This window comes from Panicum virgatum, chromosome 2K (genome assembly GCF_016808335.1).
Source record: "Panicum virgatum strain AP13 chromosome 2K, P.virgatum_v5, whole genome shotgun sequence".
Taxonomy (NCBI): Eukaryota; Viridiplantae; Streptophyta; class Magnoliopsida; order Poales; family Poaceae; genus Panicum; species Panicum virgatum.
Genome location: NC_053137.1, coordinates 1,131,008 through 1,150,752, shown reverse-complemented (window position 1 = coordinate 1,150,752; position 19,745 = coordinate 1,131,008). Strand labels below are relative to the sequence as shown.

General features: G+C 48.1%; 1 protein-coding gene across 1 annotated transcript; it reads right to left on the bottom strand.

The window, feature by feature from the left end:
- Positions 1–1,734: 1,734 nt before the first annotated feature.
- On the bottom strand, positions 1,735–17,577 carry LOC120660413 (disease resistance protein PIK6-NP-like). The gene is made up of 3 exons (XM_039938945.1): positions 16,637–17,577; positions 2,210–4,235; positions 1,735–2,082 (listed from the first exon to the last, which is right to left on the bottom strand). The coding sequence occupies exons 1-2, from the start codon at positions 17,464–17,466 to the stop codon at positions 2,261–2,263; spliced, it is 2,805 nt and encodes a 934-aa protein (XP_039794879.1). The 5' UTR covers positions 17,467–17,577; the 3' UTR covers positions 1,735–2,082; positions 2,210–2,260.
- Between the last annotated feature and the right edge of the window lie 2,168 nt (positions 17,578–19,745).

Below are 19,745 nucleotides of genomic sequence, written 5' to 3'. Positions count from 1 at the left end.
TGTAGCGTGCTGAATTTTGGCTTTCTAGGATTTTTATCATTTCTCTAATTTATCTTTGTTTTCTAATATAATACTACTAGTTTTGGGATATGTACCATCAAAAGAAAAACAATAAGTGATGGCATGCATGCTTGTTTTAGCTTCATTCCGAACTATATAATGCCACAGTTTGGTTTCTATATATATATATATATATATATATATATATATATATATATATATATATATATATATATATATATATACCACTATATAATGCCACGATGTGTCGTGTTAGTTTCATTCCGAAATATGTCCTAAAGAATCTTGGTTTGCCGCCCAAAGATACCATTCAAGATGCCCACCGTACGTTTGGCTGTGCTTTACAAGTAATGGCATGCATGCTTGTTTTAGCTTAGGCATTTGAAAGCGATCGGGTGCTCTAGCCTAAGAGGGGGAGATGATGAATTAGGCAAGTTAAAAACATTAACATATGACTCCAACTAGTTTGCACAAAATTTAAACTAAACCAAGCTATCTAGATGTGCAACTACGGTTCACCTTAGTGTAAAACCCTCATCCCAAAAGAGTTTAGCAACCTATGGCCAATCCTATCAAAATACTACTCTAAGAAACTAAAGACACACAAGTTGCAATATGAAATGCGGAAGCTTAAGGAGAGGGATGAGAGGAAGCGAACTCTCGACACGAGAATTTATCCCGTGGTTCGGATTGCCACAAAGGCGCCCCTACGTCCACGTTGTTGAAGCACTCACGAAGAGTATCGCTTCCCGGCAATTAAGTCTCTTCCGTGAACACAATTACGGTCACTTTGATCCCGATCTTCACTAAGGGAGATTGCCCACGAAGGAGGGGTCTCCGTCCCCCGCACAATGTTGTCGACGTCGCTCCACACCAAGCCGGAGGGTCGTTGACTTGCCGGCGAGCCACCAAAGCTCCAAGAAGGCCGGCGCATCGAGATACAAGTTTGGTTCACTTTAGAACCACAGCACAAGGATCTAAACCTTACTTGATCACTCACTCAAGAGTTAACCTAGCACTAACACTCACAAAGCTTGTGCTAAGGACTAAGAATTTGATCTCTATGCTCTTGGATGGCTTGGAGGTGTTTTTGGATGTGTGTATGATGTCTTGGGACTCCAGCAATCTTCAAATGGCCGGGGGAGCTCATATATAGGCCACACACTTGAACTAGCTGTTTAGAGCCGTTGGGCACTTTTTTGCGTAGGCATCGGAACTTTCGGTGCTAGGGCATCGGTTCTTCCGGTCTCTCTGCGCTCTGAAGTAGCCGTTGGCTTTCCTGACACAGTTGCAGCGACTCTAGGGACCATCAGTTAAACACAGGCCATTTACACACATGGTAATTAAATGAGTTAGTTAGAGGTAGGTTTATCACAAGAATTCCACAGATGCTCAAGTTGGTACAGTGCATGGAATAAGATTAGCTTCTGCAGAATATACAACACATATCCTCATGTTCGCACCAGAAAGGTTTCTTTTTACATGGATAACAAAAGGATTTCAAAGCAACATGCCTGACGTAGGGGTGGTAAAGGGGCCGGGCTCTAATCCTATATAATGTTGAGCTAAAAAAATTGAAGAGGCCGGGCTCTAATCTTATATAATTTTGAGCTAAAAAATTTGAAGAGCCAAGTTAGACTGTGAAGTGACCACTAGGCGATGGCCCGTTACCACCGTGATATGCGCAACCATGTCAATGATAAGATAACCATGTAGGAAAATCACAGTGGACACCTCAACTAATAATCTATCACTTAGTCTGTCTGTTGGCAAATTACAATATTCTAGGAACAGAGATACCAAATGTCAAAACGTTGCAAACAAGTGAGTGATCAAGTTCCGTTAAAACAGTATTGCTTATTCAAGAACTATAAAAGCGGAGCAACTAAACAACTCTCATAGAGCATGAATAATGAAATTCTGCAAATGGTATGAATGAAATTAAACAAGTACATATAGTAGTGAACAAAAACATGCTGGTGGCCTTGATGCCCTCCTCCTCACAGCTAGTAAGCAGGACCGCACCAAGTAACCAAAAGACTGGTCGACCAGCATCTTGCTCTGTTCACCAAAAACACAATAGCAACTTTTTACTATCAACGGAGCAGGTAATAATAAATTAAGGAACGAAGAGGAACAGGAAATAAATCTGGGAAACTGATGAGGCTTATTAGGAACAATTAATTACCTTGCTATCCTTAAGCTCCTGTGACTTTGGAGGAACAATTAATATAATTATTCATTGTTCCCACCTTCCTCGATAGAGATTGCTCTTGGTAAAGAATGAATTGAAGGTTAGCGTGGGACGATTGGGATGAGCATCAAGAAATCTCCGGGTTTCGGCCTCTAGAGCTTGGACGCCTTCTCTATTGTTACGCCAGGCCTTGACCAACATTTCGACCTTGCTGAGGCTAGCGAGGTGCTGGATGCCGAGATCAATGTTACTACCCCAGGTATAGGTGAGTCCTTTGATGTCAAGGTGTTTCAGGTTAGGCATAGACCCAGGCATAAACAGCAGTTGGTAGAGCTTGTGGACCCTGAATGATTTGAGACGCTGGAATGCTCCACTGACGATGGTGAAAGGACCTCCATAACGGTCAACGTCTAGGACAAGAGTCTCGAGAGCCGGCATATCTCCAAGCGGTCGCAGATCCTCCAGAGTAAAATTACAAATATGGAGCTGTAACAGCTCGACATTGGCTAGTGTACCCATCCAGATAGGGACAGTGCTGATGAGGCCTATGGAAAATGCCCGGAGCCTTGGCAAAGCAGGGAACGATGAATCCATGGGGATGGGGTTCTTAATCTCGTACATTGTCATGCTAAAATCTAGAGAGTGAAGTTTATGGCTACCCAATGCACGGAGCGAAGAGGTGAAAATCCCCCACTCGCTACCTTCATAATAGTTCTCATCCATGCCCGCCCACAATGCTTCAAGGATTCTCAGGTTGGTAAGCTCCCCTAGCTCTTTCAGAAAGCCATGTGGTTGCCCCCGGATCGAGAAACATGCTAGTTGTTCCAGACCTTTCATCCTGCTGATGCCTTCTGCTGGGAACATGACCTTTGAACTGACGAAAAGACGTGCCAGCTTTTCAAGTAGAACAATAGTCGACGGCAATTGGTCCACATCAGTGTCTCTTATATCTAATGTCTCCAAACGTTGGGCTTGTCCAATTCCAGCAGGGAGCTCACTGACCCTTGTTCTTCTAATGCTCAGGTACCGCAACTGAAGTAACATTTCGATGTTTGCAAGGTGGACATTTCTCAATGACCCACAGTTTTCCAGGTCTAACATGCGTACAGCTTCAAATTCCGTAAGAGGATGCAATTCTTTGCTGTCCACACAACATGCAAGTGATCGGACATGAGGCTTGATCGACTTCATCCAACATTGCTCTTGGTTGTTAGTATTCTGGAGAGAGAGGCGGCGAACCTTGCTATGCGGAGAAGAAGGTGGGAGGAACCCGGATGGGTCCAGCAAGTTTAGAAAGTTTTCCTCCAATGATTTGGATGCAAGGAAATTGAGGATGACATCATGGACTCGACAGCTCAGCACCACGCCGCCCTTGTCCTCTTTCCATGGTTGGATCAAGCTCCGGTTTATCAGAACGTTGAAATACCTTAGCCCTGCTTCATAGGGACTCTCTCCTGGTTCTGGATCAACAAACCCTTCTGCAACCCATCTGCATACCGGACGATCCCTTTCAATTTCGCAGTCCTCCGGAAATGCACTCAAGTACAGCAGGCAAGTTCTCAGATGGTGTGGAAGATTAAAGTAGCTGAGTGACAATACTGATTTCATTGTATCGATAGGCTTATTTCTTCCGGGGAGTGGAGAACTGATAGATTCTTTCACCTTGTTCCAGTGATCAGGTGACTGTGGTACATCAACTGCCAAGAAGCTGGATATCGAAATGATTGCGAGTGGTATTCCGGTACACTTTTTCAGTATATCTTTAGAAGCACTTTCCAGTTCATGCGGACACTTGTCTTCAGAGTCAAAAATTCTTTTGAAAAACAACCTTTTGGAGTTGTGGTCGTCAAGAGGTTTCATATCATAAACACGGCCACCATGAGAAGAACAGCATGATTGGGCCACATCTTTCAGACGTGTTGTGATGATTATTATGCTTCCAGGGCTTGTTTTGACCAATGCTTGTCCAATGATCTCCCATGGATCGGAGTGCCATATGTCATCCACTACAACAATGTACCTGCCACGAATATGCTTATAAAACTGATGTATATGGTAAGGGAGAAACTATGCGTATGTATGTACTGCTGCATGCATTATTCTTGATCTAGTGGAATACGTAGACTCTTGGAGTTGCTCGGGAGCGCAATAGAATAGCCCACGAGCTAGCCCAATTAGCGAAACCAACCAAACACTCAGCGGTGTGGATGTTCAGGTCGCCTGGTTGCATCGAGCAGATTATTGCTCACGAATGTAACTCTTATTCTGAGTAATGATATAGCTCCTTTATTTTTTTTAAAAAAAAAGAAAAAAGGATTGTTCCAATACATCAGAATTTTAATTATTATCATACCACAATCAACTTGCTGCACGCACCTGGCGCCATGCAGGCATTGTTACAGCAACTCTAACAGACTGGTAAAAATCCTAGCTAAATGAAGAGGTAAAATACTAAGTAATAAAATAAAGGGAAAAATCCAGTTTACATAATCGAACTATCACAAAAATCCGATTTCCAACCTTCAGCTACAAATCCAGATAACAAACACCATTCAACTACTAAAACCGGGCAAATTTGGCTCCTTAGGTAGTTTCGAAGGGGGTTTTTTATTTTGTGAGAATTTAAAATATTAAAATTCAAACTAAAAAATTCATAAGTAATTTATTTTAAATAAAAAAAATACAAAATGGGTATCAAAAGTTTCCTAAAAATGTAACCTATCTGTTGGCACGATACTTTTTAGTTATTTAGATCAATTTTTTATTTTACACTATTTGGTTGCTCGTAGTTAAGTCTATTATTTTTGGATAACTAAGATTCAAATAGAGCAATAATAGATAGGTTCCAGTTTTAGAAAAATATTGATATTAGTTTTATATTTTCTGATTTAGAATGAATTAGTTTTGATTTTTTTAGATCTGGTTAAAAAATTTTATTTTTTAAAAAATACAAAACCATCCCAAGGGTCAATTTTTTTCGGTTTCGACAGTTAGATGGCCTATGTGAGGAATGAGCAGTACTCACTCCTGACTGTGATGAGTGAATTGTCAACCGTGCGGTGTGATCGTGTGCTTGATCTTTGGTTGTAGGTACACGGGCGTCGAGTGTCGACGGTGAGCTGTCGTGGAGGTGCTGTGGCCGATGGACCGTGCGGTGGACGGCGGTGAAGGGCAGCCAGGACCGGAGCTCGGGTCGGGCAGCAGCTGTGGCGACCACTCCTGGATCGAGGGCGCAAGCACCGGTGGATGGCGGGTTTCTTGGTTTGCGCCACAAAGCCAAGCTGGCGGAGGGCGGTTGAAGACGCCAAGTCGTGGAGGCACGGGCGTCGGTCTCGGGACTGGTGGAGGAACGGGCGTCGACGGCGTCTAGGGCCTCGCTGCGGGCGAGGAGGTGACGGGCGTCGGGCGGCGTCTGGGGCCGTCAGGAGGCCGAGGCGGGAACGGCGTCCAGGGCCACGGCGTGGAGGCGGGAATCTTCCCGCGCGTGGAGTTTTGGCGGCTTTCACAAAACCAGCCACCTCACCGGGTTTCGCGGACCCCTCAAAACCGCGGATCAGATCTGCATCGACATGGCGGCATCGCGGAGAAGGCTTCGAGTCGAAGAAAGAAACTCCGCCGTCGGATCAGATCTTGTACCCTTTCCGGTTTTGCCCCTACGGGCGTTTTAGTGTACGAGTCAGGGTGGAGGTCATTTCTGGGAAGGGACCGGTCTGACCGGTCGCCCCCGAGGTCGTATAAATACATCTCACCTGCCCCCTTGGACAGGTGAGCCTCCAAGCCACGAGTCTTTTCTGTTTTTTCCTTGCTCCTCTCTCTGTTCTAGGGTTAGGCCGAGGTCTCCATGGCAAAGTGGTCTAGATTATAGCTAGGTCCACAAATTTGAGAGGGTGGATGAATGGGTGGAGGTCTAGCTCTTGTATAGGTGAATTCCTCTGTAAATCACGATGAATTTGAATGAAATCGAGGACCCTTTTGAGCAGCTCTCTTGTGTTCCCGTTCATCTTTTGTTCTTGGATTGATTTCCTCTCTTTTGGTGGTTTTTGGGATCAAAGCTTTCTCTTGGTGGGTTTAGGGACTCCGTGATTTGCATCTCGACCATCTAGCCTAGAACTAAACCCCCGAGAATCACGAGTCCCTCGGATTGAGGTTTTTGGAGTTTTTGGAAAACCCTCTTTTGCCTCTTTCCCCCTCAAAATTCTAGTGATCCTTTGCGTTTTGGGTTAATTCTTTTTGTGGAGAGGTTCGTCTCTATCCCAGGAACCTCCCCGAAAATTTTGAGACCATTTAGTGATGATTTGAACGAGTAATCTTGAAATCACCTCGAGTTCGCGAGCTGGAATTCTGTTCTGGGCAGAAGCGGTCTGACCGGTCGCAGAAACCGGTCTGACCGGTCTGGAATTTCAAATCCAACCCGACCGGTATGACCGCCCAGAGCGAGCGGTCTGACCGGTCCCTGACTGTGAGGTCTGCAGTTTTTCTCGATAGCTTCCGTGTTTTCTCTCGCTCGTTCCTAGGGGTGATTTGTGTTGGTTTAGCTCTTCTATAGCTACTCCACACCTCATCTAGGATTTGAGGGTTTGTGGTGATTTTCGGGATATAGGCCGACGGATCGATTTCGAAAGAAATTTTGATCAGCTCCCATTCACCCCCCTCTGGTTGCCAGTTTCGGTCCCTCAATTGGTATCAGAGCTTGGTTAAGGTTTTCATTACCCTAATCGGTTCGAAAACCATTTGGCGACCAGGCCGAGTCTTGGTAAGATCCTTGTGTTTACCGGCGAGGACTATAGCTACCACTACGGCGATCCGAACCACTTCGTCGCCGACTGCCCCAAGAAGTCCGGCGGTGGCCAGAACAACAACCTCGACTACTACCGCCATCGCGACCGCGATGAGGGAGACTCCAACAAGGAGCGTCGGCGCCACAAGCACCGCAGTCGTGACCGGGGAGGGCGCTTCGACAAGGAGTTGCTCAAGAAGCGCTTCCAGTACAAGGCCAAGAAGTGGGAGAAGGCTTTCCTGGTGCAGCTCAGCGATCTCGACAAGAGCTCCGACACCGACCGCTCTTCTTCACCGACCTCCGGCGACGATGACAAGAAGAAGAAGAAGCGGGACAAGGAAGCCACAGGCTTCATCGGCCTTTGCTTGGCGGTCGGTCGACGCAAGAGCTTCTGCACCATGGCGGGTGAGGCCAATGGTGCTCATGCGTCTCCAGGTGGACATGCTACACCGACGCACGACGACTCTTCTCCTGGATTCGAGAGCGATTCAGAGGTAAACTCCACTATCGACCTGCTTGATACTGAGGTTAGGGAGTTGTACGCCGCTCTCGACAATCAGAAAAGGCTGCTTAAGGAAGCAGCTAGAGAGCGAAAGAAGCTTAGGGCTGAGCTGGCTTGTGCTAGAGAGAAATCTGGTGAGGATGAGTGCGCTGGCTGCATATCTCACATGAATGATCTTGTTTCTCTCCGTGTCAAGCATGATGAGAACGTTGCGAACTTGGATGTTGCCAAGACTTCGCTTGCTGACGTGTCTCACGAGCTTGCTAGGGCCAAGCATGAACTTGAACTGGCCAAGGACGCTCCTATTGTTAGTGATGTGCTTGAATGTGATGAGTGCTGCATCTTTAAGTCTAATCTTTCTTCTTTGCAGTCTAAGTTTGCTACTGTTGTGTGTGAGCTAGAGGAGCTTAGATCTAGGCCTGTTCTGCTTGGTGATTGTAAGCTTTGTCCCACGCTTAGGTCGGAGCTAGATGAGAAGAATGCCTTGATTAAGTCTTTGGGAAAGACTAAGGTCGTGGAGTCTAGCCCACCTATTGATTGTCATGTTTGCCCTGGTCTGATTTCTGATCTGGATAATCTTGCGGTAGAGAAAGCCAACTTGGAGAATGAGAACACATACCTTAGGGCGATTCTTAGTTGGGTTTCTAGTAGTGAGCCACAATTGGGTATGATGATCAAGCAGTTTAAGCGTGGTGATGGATTTGGGGTCGGTTACACCTACACGAAGTCAGACTTTGACAAGCTGTATGGTAAGATCGGCAAGGCTGCTGGAGTTCCTAGTGCTCTAAACACTGCTAGTACGAGCACGCTGCCTTCGCTTGTCAACCCCGTGGATGGTGTGCTTAAAGAACCATCAAAAGCACCTCCACAGAAGCAGGTTTGGATTCCAAATCCCAATGAGCAGAGGAATCCCCTCGATACGCTCCCTGCTGCGCAGCCCAAGTTGCCCCGAAGAAGGGGGCTGCTCCTCCCCGTCCAAAGGTGGGGCCTCCACCTTCCAAGAGAGAGGTGAGTTACCACTTTGAGTTCTGTGACAGAGATGGTCACTTGGAGGAGTTTTGCTTCAGGAGGAAGCGGGCTGTGAGGCGTTAGCAGGAGAGACGCAACTCGGACATGTACTCTGCTCGGGTGCATGGTCCTCCTCGGCGTGGTGGTAGGCAAGATGCTAGGGCGCGCCGTGTAGGTGGAGGACAGGGAGACGGTGGTGGTTACCATGCTCCAGCGGGTGGTCGCTTTGCCGGTCGCTCTCCTGGTCGTCCTCAGTACGGCTATGGGCCACGGGACCGAGGCTTTGGAGGAGGTTACGATGCACCACACTTTCCTCGCGATGGTGGTCGTCAGCCTCGTGGTAAACGGGACATGGGATACGCTTTTACTGATTTTGCTAACCCTTCTGTAAAGTAAATGGCTCGACACTGGTTTGCTTCACACTTTGCTAACCCCAGTGTTGAAACATTTGCTCACCCTTTGTCTCACTACTGATGTGCAGGTTGGAGGCTTGGAGAACAGGTGGATCATGGACTCCGATTGTTCGCGCCATATGACCGGGAATGACAAATGATTCTCCAGCCTCACCCCAACGCGCCACAAAGAATACATCATATTTGGGGATAATGTTAAGGGCAAGGTACGTGGTGTTGGCGCTGTTAGAGTTTCTGATCGCTTTACCCTGAGAGAAGTTGTTTTGGTTTCAAATCTTGGGTTCAATTTGCTCTGTGTCTCGCAACTTCTTGATGAGGGATTTGAAGTTTGCTTCAAGGAGGGTTGTTCTCGAGTTTTGGATTCCAGAGGAGACCTGGTTTGCCGGATCGTTCCTCGTGACCGAGTTTTCTTGGTCGATTTCTCTGGAACTCCTTTTGGCCCTTTGTGCTGCTTGTTGGCTGGTCCTTCTTCTGATTTGTGGAAGTGGCATAGGAGACTTGGACATTTGAGCTTTGACTTGCTGACGAGACTCAGCTCACTTGGCCTGATCCGAGGATTGCCCAAATTGAAGTTTCAAAAGGACCTTGTTTGCCACCCGTGTCGCCACGGGAAGATGGTTGCCACCTCCCATCCACCTGTTAATCAAGTGATGACCACTCACCCTGGAGAGTTGCTATACATGGACACAGTCGGTCCTTCTCGGGTGATGTCGGTTGGTGGGAAGTGGTACGTTCTTGTGATCGTGGATGACTTTTCTCGCTATTCTTGGGTCTTTTTTATGAGAACCAAGGATGAGGCTTTCGAGTTTGTTCGAAACTTGATCTTGAGGTTGAAAAACGAGCTACCCCAGGCCCTGAGAGCGATTCGCAGTGACAATGGCACAGAATTCAAAAATGCTCGTTTTGACAGCTTTTGCAGTGATTTGCCCTGGGCATGAAATACCGAATACCGAGTACCGAACCGAATTTACCGAGAACCGAACCGAAAGTACCGAAACCGAAATATTCGGTTCCCTGTTCGGTTCCTAGTTCTGGGGAACCGAATTTACCGAGGTATATTCGGTTTTGTATCTCGGTAAACCGAAGTACCGAACTAGTACCGAATTACGCAAGTAGCAGCTCATGTTACGTATTTGTTATGTATTTATGGACAACTTTGTTACATATTTACAGTAATCTACTCATGTAGTATTGTGGCCTTTTATATGTATGATTTTTATACTATTATTCTCTATGGAATCATGTTGAATTTGTGTCAAAGTTGGCTATTGAAACTTGATATTGCATGTCATTGTAGTCTGTTCGGTTCTTTCGGTAAATACCGGAACCGAACCGAAAGTACCGATACCGAATTTCCTCGGTACCGAGTTTCTGCGGGAACCGATCGGTACCGACTTACTGAGGAACCGAATTTGTATGGGTACCAAAGAACCGAACCGATCGGTTCGGTATTACCGAATGCCCAGGGTGAGCAGTGATCAAGGTCTTGAACACCAGTATTCTTCTCCCTACACTCCACAGCAGAATGGAGTTGTAGAGCGGAATAATCGGACGCTGGTGGAGATGGCTAGGACGATGCTCGATGAGCATAGGACTCCTAGAAAGTACTAGGCTGAGGCGGTTAACACCGCTTGTTATGTGTCAAATCGTATTTTCTTACGTGCTTTCATGCACAAGACCTCTTATGAGTTGCGATTTGGACGACAGCCCCGTATTGGCCATCTCAGAGTTTTCGGTTGCTGGTGCTTTGTGCTGAAGGAAGGAAATATGGATAAGTTTGTGTCTCGATCGTCTGACGGTATTTTTGTCAGTTATGCTTATCACTCTAGAGCTTACCGTGTGTTGATTATTGATACTAACATCGTCAGAGAGACTTATGAAGTCACTTTCGACGAGACTGCACCGTGCAATTCTTCTGTCTTTGAGGTTGCAGGAGATGATGAGCTCGGCACCCCCATCTTTGAAGATGAGGAGGAAGAAGCTGCGGAGGGTGATGCTGAGGGTACCACGCGTGCGGTGGACCCAGCCGTCTCCGCCACGAGCTCGGACGATGATGACGGCCCCGACCCGACTACATCTACTTCCCGGGGGCAGATCGAGCAGGTGACTCAGCCTTCCCCAGCTGCACATGAGGAGACACCAGCTTTGGTTGAGAAGGAAGCGACTTCGACAAGGGAAGCACCGTGACACATTCAGCGTCGTCATCCACCTCAACAGATGCTAGGTGATCTCAACGAGCGAGTCACACGGTCCAAGGTAACAAGTATCGCTGGTTTTGCCAATTCTGCATTTGTTGCCTCTTTCGAGCCCAAAGATGTTGGACACACTCTTTCTGACTCCAATTGGGTCAATGCCATGCATGAGGAACTTGAAAATTTTGAAAGGAATCAGGTTTGGGTTTTGGTTGAGCCTCCGCCTGCTTGTAATCCCATTGGAACCAAATGGGTTTTCAAGAACAAGCAAGGTGAAGATGGGTTGGTAGTGAGGAACAAGGCTCGGCTTGTAGCCCAGGAGTTTTGTCAAAAAAAAGGTATTGATTATGAGGAAACTTTTGCCCCGGTAGCACGCTTAGAGGCGATTCGAATCTTTCTTGCATTTGCTACTTCCAAGGGTTTTAAAGTATTTCAAATGGATGTGAAATCTGCCTTCTTGAATGGTTTTATTGAAGAAGAAGTTTATGTGAAACAACCCCCTGGTTTTGAAAATCACAAGTTTCCAAACCGAGTTTACAAACTTCAGAAAGCTCTTTACGGTTTGAAACAGGCGCCTAGAGCTTGGTATGATAGGCTTAAAAACTTCTTGCTTGCTCAAAGTTTGAAAATGGGATGTGTTGATAAAACTTTATTTCTCATGCGCTCTGGCTCTGACTTTTCGTTGGTTCAGATTTACGTGGATGATATCATCTTTGGTGGCTCTTCTCACGCTCTTGTTTTCAAGTTTTCTGAGCAGATGTCCAGGGAGTTCGAGATGAGCATGATGGGTGAGCTGCAGTTCTTCCTCGGGCTGCAGATCAAGCAAACTTCCCATGGCACGTTCGTCCATCAAGCCAAGAACACAAGGGACTTACTGCGGAAGTTCGACATGAGTGACTTGTCTCCTCAGCCGACTCCGATCATCACATCGACGGCACTTGATGAGAACTTGGACGGTGAGGCGGTGGACCAGAGGGAGTACAGGAGCATGATCGGCTCCCTCCTGTACCTGACGGTGACGCGGCCGGACATTCAGTTCGGTGTCGGCCTCTGTGCGCGGTATCAGGCAGGTGGTGAAACGCATCTTCAGGTACCTCAAATTCACCCCTGAGTTTGGTCTTTGGTACTCTGCGGATTCTTCTCTGGTTTTGGTGGGCTTTTTTGATGCTGATTTCGGTTGGTGTCGGTTGGATCGCAAGTCGACATCCGGCACTTGTCAATTTCTCGGTACATCTTTGGTGTCTTGGTCCTCTCGCAAGCAGGCTAGCGTAGCACTTTATTCCACAAAAGCTGAGTATGTTGCCGCTGTTAGCTGTTGCTCCCAGATCCTTTGGATGAAATAGACCTTGCAAGATTTTGGATTGAGTTTTGGTAGGGTTCCCCTCTTTGTAGACAACATGTCCGCCATTAGCATTGCAAAGAACCCTGTCCTACACTCCAGAACCAAACACATAGATATCCGGTTCCACTTCCTGCGAGATAACCATGAGAAAGACCACATAGACTTGAACCATGTTCCTTCAGAGAGGCAAACCGCAGATATCCTCACCAAACCACTTGATCAGGACACCTTTGCTCGCTTGCGAGGGGAGCTTGGGGTTTGTTACCCCTTTTGATCGCTGACTTCTCTTTGGTTAGTTTTTTTGTAGGTCTTTGTTTTTGTTTCTCTTCGCTTTCTAGCTTCTGATAGATGCATTTGCATTGTACATGTTTGTATTTTGCATTGCTTCACTACACTGGCATTCTTGTATACACTGTTATGATCCTCTAGTGCTTGCTAGTGTAGTTTCTTAGACTTGATCATGTATAGCTTGCTCTTCAGTATATGTCATATCATCTGAGTTAAGTTATTTTGATTTGAAAATCAGAAAACATGATCACCCTGTCTTGGCTACTGGCATGTTAGGTTGTATTGATACGATTTGCTATCCTATTCATGCTAGTGTGGCTTTTAATCTTTGACATGAGCTAAAATTGTTAAAATTATTTAATATATGCCTGATATGGAATGAAAAGATCAGGTGGGATTGCTTGTCGCACTGATCGAGCTTTCGGGACGGCTCACATAGCACTAGTGAGAACCCGGGCAAGGCTGTGCATGACTGAAGCGAGTGCTTTAAGCTTCTGACTGCCGTTGGCATAGGCTTGGTCTCGCTGCTAAGTAAAGCATGACAAGCTTTCAACCCCTGGCAGAATCACTTGCTTGATATAACCTGTTAACTTTTCGTTCAAATGCAAGTGTTGAGATGCAGGATTGATTCATGATAAAATATGTTGGCTGCTTTGGATCACCATGTATGAGTTTGGCTAGCACTGCTTTCTTTCTCCTACTTGCTGTTGCTAGATCATGGGTGATACTTTTATTCTTGCTGAACTGAACTTGCTAGCTCTAGACTTGATTGATATACCCTGTTGAGCTAGATTCAGTTCATGTTTATGAAGCACACATGCATGTCACTAGATGATCATATCTTTGTATGCCTGAATGTTTCACTTACACCCTCTGCACGACATTCATTGCATTGCATGATTTCAGGGGGAGGTTTAGGCATATTTTAGGCTTGATGTGTGCATGTGCCAACAAGGGGGAGAAGTTTTGGGGGGAGGGAAGTGATCGAACAAGGGGGTGTTTGATTTTTGAACTTGTTGTGCACAGGGCTTTGAGAGTGCATCATTTTGTGAGAGTTGCATGTGTGAGGGGGAAATACATTTCAGGGGGGGTTTCAGCTTTGTTTGGCTCCTGGTTTCCTCGTTTCCTCATCATTTATGCATGACTGTGTCGAGCCCTGCCTCTGTCTTTGAGGAGTCATGTTTTGTCTTTTGATCGATTGCGTCGAGCCGTTGCCCTTGTCTTAGGGAATCGATCTTTGATTGAGTAAGTGACTGTTCATGCATTTCTGAGCTTTTTGTCACTTGCTTGAGTTCTTTACCTTCTTCTTGTCACTTTTTATTTTTCACTTCTCTGCTTACAGGTGGTGTGTTGACAATGCACTCATCAAGGGGGAGATTGAGGAATGAGCAGTACTCACTCCTGGCTGTGATGAGTGAATTGTCAACCGTGCGGTGTGATCGTGTGCTTGGTCTTTGGTTGTAGGTACACGGGCGTCGAGTGTCGACGGTAAGCTGCCGTGGAGGTGCTGTGGCCGATGGACCGTGCGGTGGACGGCGGTGAAGGGCAGCCGGGACCGGAGCTCGGGCCGGGCGACAGCTGTGGCGTCCACTCCTGGATCGAGGGCGCAAGCACCGGTGGATGGCGGGTTTCTTGGTTTGCGCCACAAAACCAAGCTGGCGGACGGCGGTTGAAGACTCCAAGTCGTGGAGGCACGGGCGTCGGTCTCGGGACTGGCGAGGAGGTGACGGGCGTCGGGCGGCGTCTGGGGCCGTCAGGAGGCCGAGGCAGGAACGGCGTCTAGGGCCACGGTGTGGAGGCGGGAATCTTCTCGCGCGTGGAGTTTTGGCGGTTTTCACAAAACCGGCCACCTCACCGGGTTTCGCGGACCCCTCAAAACCGCGGATCTGATCTGCATCGACGTGGCGGCAAGGCGGAGAAGGCTTCGAGTTGAAGAAAGAAACTCCACCGTCGGATGAGATCTTGTACCCTTTCCGGTTTTGCCCCTACAGGCGTTTTAGTGTACGAGTCAGGGTGGAGGTCATTTCTGGGAAGGGACCGATCTGACCGGTCTGTGAGACCGGTCTGACCGGTCGCCCTCGAGGTCGTATAAATACATCTCACCTGCCCCCTTGGACAGGTGAGCCTCCAAGCCACGAGTCTTTTCTGTTTTTTCCTTGCTCCTCTCTCTGTTCTAGGGTTAGGCCGAGGTCTCCATGGCAAAGTGGTCTAGATTGTAGCTAGGTCCACAAATTTGAGAGGGTGGATGAATGGGTGGAGGTCTAGCTCTTGTATAGGTGAATTCCTCTGTAAATCACGAAGAATTTGAATGAAATCGAGGACCCTTTTGAGCAGCTCTCTTGTGTTCCCGTTCATCTTTTGTTCTTGGATTGATTTCCTCTCTTTTGGTGGTTTTTGGGATCAAAACTTTCTCTTGGTGGGTTTAGGGACTCCATGATTTGCATCTCGACCATCTAGCCTAGAGCTAAACCCCCGAGAATCACGAGTCCCTCGGATTGAGGTTTTTGGAGTTTTTGGAAAACCCTCTTTTGCCTCTTTCCCCCTCAAAATTCTAGTGATCCTTTGCGTTTTGGGTTAATTCTTTTTGTGGAGAGGTTCGTCTCTATCCCAGAAACCTCCCTGCAAATTTTGAGACCATTTGGTGATGATTTGAACGAGTAATCTTGAAATCACCTCTAGTTCGCGGGCTGGAATTCTGTTCTGGGCAAAAGCGGTCTGACCGGTCGCAGAAACCGGTGTGACCGGTCGGTGAAACCGGTCTGACCGGTCGGAGCAACCGATCTGACCGCCCAGAGCGAGCGGTCTGACCGGTCCCTGACTGTGAGGTCTGCAGTTTGTTTCGATAGCTTCCGTGTTTTCTCTCGCTCGTTCCTAGGAGTGATTTGTGTTGGTTTAGCTCTTCTATAGCTACTCCACACCTCATCTAGGATTTGTGGGTTTGTGGTGATTTTTGAGATATAGGCCGACGGATCGATTTCGAAAGAAATTTTGATCGGCTCCCATTCACCCCCTTTCTCTGGTCGCCAGTTTCGGTCCCTCACTATGTTATCAGGTTTTGTCGTTGAATGTTCAAAATCAGACTTCTGCGATAATTCGAAGGTGTAATTCGGACTTTCTCTAAAAATAAAAAGCTTCTCCAAGGGTGGGGAACGAACAACGTCTCCAGATCTTGACTCTACATACTCGAATCATATCCACGTTGGAACTTTTGGTACTCACTCTCTTTGTACCCTACTTACAGGCGTGGGCTCTGGATCCACAACACCAGCCAATCAGAGGACGCCTGCGGTGGGTACTGCGACAGCTACCGGCGAGGCCAGCACCCCCACTAAGAGGAAGGCCGCGCGAATCTAGCTAGGTGGTCGCTGGAGTGGGGCGGCGCCACGGCGGTAGGCAGGGGAAGCCATGGCCAAAGGCATGGAGCTTGCCGGTGGCGCACTGTGGGGAGGGCGGAGGCGAGGTGGAGGCCGGGGGAGGTCAACGAGGTTGTGGCAGTGCTCGGCCGGTCTCGGGGAACCGAATGGTAGGGCTCCGACGCGGACAAATCGACCGGCATCGCAGGACCTCCATGTGACGTCAATGGCAAGCCAGCCATCACGAGGGCCTCCACCAGTGGGATCCATGGCGCTGCTGCCCGGCGACGGCGGGAGGGCTGCAAGTCGCAACAGCGGGAGGGCGACAGCGGGAAGGAGATGGCGAGCGGCGTTGGCTCGAGAAAATGCCAAGCGAGGGGAGTACTTTGGCTAGACGGATAGGCTGTTGGATCGCAGACTCACGGGATTTTTCCAAATTATACCTATACACTGAGTTTTAATTACGGAGCCTCTTGTATATGCTCTTAGTTGTATAGATACCAACCAAAAAAGTGACATATATGGCCAAGGCAAATAAACACACACCTTTTTTTCTGGAGTCTTTCTCTGAGATTGGCGACGAGAATGAGCTCATCATCCGCCATGCTGGCGGTTGCTCCAACTTGAGAACAGATCTTCATCAGCACATCCTTCATGGGAGGATTTTGGGATACCGATACAAAGGCGCTGCACTCAAATTCTCCTTTAATCTTTTGGTAGACCTGATTGGCGAGAGTGGTCTTGCCCAGGCCTGCACACCCAACGATGGACAGAGTCCTGACCTGCTGCCAGGGCTCCTGCTCCTCTCCCTCCGGCATCAGGCAGCTGATGATCTCATCCCTGGGTCCGTCGACCCCGACGAGCTTCTCCGTCTCCACCCATAGCGCGCACATCCGGAGGTCAACCTTGTTGTTGCTAGGCGAAGCACCGACCAGGCGGCCGTCGAGCTTGTATCTCTTCTGCCTCTTGCTCTCCTCGACGGCACGATCCTTGAGCTCTTTGATCTGGTGAGCGACCTGGAGGGACACTCTGATCTTCTTGATCTTGCGCACCAGCTTCTTGGCACCGAGGCGACCTGCTGCTCTGGCATCGTCAGCACCACCACCGAGCCGGGCGACGGAGAGATCGATGCAATCCTCGACGTCGTAGGCCAGCTCCCGCACCCGGTCGCGCCACCCCTTGTTGATGGCGTCGAGCTCCTCGACCTCCGCCAGCACGTACAGCAGGTCGTTCATGGCGCTCAGCTCCGACCTCAGGAACTCGATGTCCTTGCGGACGCCCTTGGCGAGCTTGTACTCCTCGTGGAGCAGATCTGCCAGCTTCCCGAGGACGGAGCTCATTACTCCGGTCGCTGCGCTCACAAACGCTCTCTCCATGGCTGTTCTTGCTTGTTCTTCAGACTACTCTACCTTGCTTGCTTAAGAGATGGATCATATCGGACTAGCTAGTACCCGGTTGGTGAGTGATGAGGTGACTACTCCTCCCTCGGAGTCGGATCGATCCCAAATGCAAGGGCAGCTATAGTTGATGCAGATCCCACCACTATCGCTAATTTTTTACTGCCAAGTTGAATGACGTGGTGTTTCTTTACGCCGGCAGACGGCTGATCCACTAGATGTGTTTAGTTGGTGAAAAAATTTGAGTTTAGATACTGTAATACATTTCGTTGTTATTTTATAATTAATATTCAATCATGAATTAATTAGATTTAAAAATTCATTTCATCATAATCAGTTAAACTGTATATTTAATTATTTTTTTAACTATATTTAGTGCTTATGTGTTCAAAAATTGAATATAACGAGTACTGTAGAATTTTTTTGAAAACTAAATAAGGCCTAGCTCTGCTCAGAGAGACACCGGAGCTAGCAGACAAAGCGCCAGTCACGCGCCGGCCGAGCATGACACCTTTGGAGGTAGCAACACACTAGCTAGAAAGTAAAGTTTAATTAAGTTAATCATCACATGATTCCCAATACATAGTGCTAATATATTTAATGCTGCTATTATTTCGATGTAGTGACTATATAATAGTAAATCTCTATCCATGTCCTAAACAATATACTCTGAGAACGGACAGGAGCAACTAGCTGGCATCATGTCGCTCCAAGGCTTCCAGCTGCTTGCAAGAGTTTGGGCGGCTTCAAACTCCAAGGTAACAAGTAAAAAGTAATAACCTATACATCTCGATCAGGGTACCATCGTCAAAGCAAATTAAAGCAGCCTTCTGAGTAACGATTAATGAAATAACAACTGGGTTGGTCATCCGACACTGCCAGAAAACTACACATTTATTCCTACACATTAGTATCGGGCGCACTTTGATCCAGCCTTGGGCGGTACGCACAAATGCTCTCTCCATAATGCATGAATGAATTCCAATGGAGCTTGGTGCCTAGGTGGATGATGGCTGTTAAACTTGTTCTTGAGACTAGTCTATCGTACCTTAGCCAGCATCAACTAACAGTATTTTTCTCTCATCCTAAACCAACACCAGCCACAGCCAGCCGAATAAAGTGTAAGAGATGGACATGTACTACTAGAGTAGGTGAGTGAGATGACCTACTCTCTCTGAGTCGGATCGATCTCAAATGCAAGAGCAGCTATAGTATAAAGAGCCACACGTCAGTTCCACTTGTATTGTAGCCGCCAATACACAGCTGGGGAAGGGAGAATCAAGAGAGAGAAGAGCAAGTATAGTAATGCCAATTAGGCATGCTGGGAGCGTCACACGTCAAAAAAAAATCCTCACGGGCGCAAATTGAATCGAGGAGAGACAATGAGACGAGCGATTCGCAAATCGCAGGCACAAAGCGCGCATTACGGTTATGTTAGGGGTCGTCAGTCGCCACCACTGCTTCTCTCATTTTCATTGGCTTTCTATCGCTGTTGGATTAGAGTGAGCACCGAATGTTGATGTAGGCCCAACCACGCTACCGCTAATTTTTTACTGCCCAGCTGGATGACGTGGTGTTTCTTTATGCCGGCGGCCCGCTGATCCATTGGCCCTGTTTGGTTTGTTTTTTTCCCCGCTAGGAATAGTAATATTTTGACCGCTAATTACGGTGTCAAATAAAGTCAGTTTACAAAACCAACTTCAGTACCTCTATGCTAGGAACTCTAAAAAAATCTAATGAGGCTTTTGAATTAGAGGATGGTTACTGTAGAATAACTCACTACTACAAAATTCTATTTACGAGACACTAAAAAATGAGCTCGGCGGGCACAAAAAAAAACCGCCGAGCCCAACAGCCCATCTCGATCCGATATGTTACTCGTAGTATATAACCCGGACTTAGGGTTTTACTCGCCCTCACTCTTTCCTCTCTCCCTTCTCTCCCAGACCGGCGGCTGCACCCCTCCCGGATCCCGTGGGCGGAGGCTCCCCTCCCCGGCGGCGCCCCCAGCCCGGCGGCGCCCCTCCTCGGCGATGGCGCCCCTCCCCGGCAGCGCCCCCAGCCCGGCGGCACCCCTCCCCGGCGGCGCCCGCAGCCCGCGGCGGCGCCCCTCCCCGGCGATGGCGCCCCTTCCCGGCGGCTCCTCTCCCCCGCGATGGCGCCCCTCCCCGGCGGCTCTCCTCCCCGGCGGCGCCCGGAGCCCGCGGCAGCTCCCCTCCCCCCGCGATGGCGCCCCTCCCCGGTGGCGCCCGGAGCCC

What these genes read in the sequence shown, in the direction of transcription:
- LOC120660413 (XM_039938945.1), bottom strand. Translation starts at nt 17,466, where the DNA reads ATGGAGAGAGCGTTTGTGAGCGCAGCGACCGGAGTAATGAGCTCCGTC. An exon ending in GAAAGACTCCAGAAAAAAAG is followed by an intron (nt 4,236 to 16,636) that starts GTGTGTGTTTAT and finishes TATTCGTGGCAG; the next exon opens with GTACATTGTTGTAGTGGATG.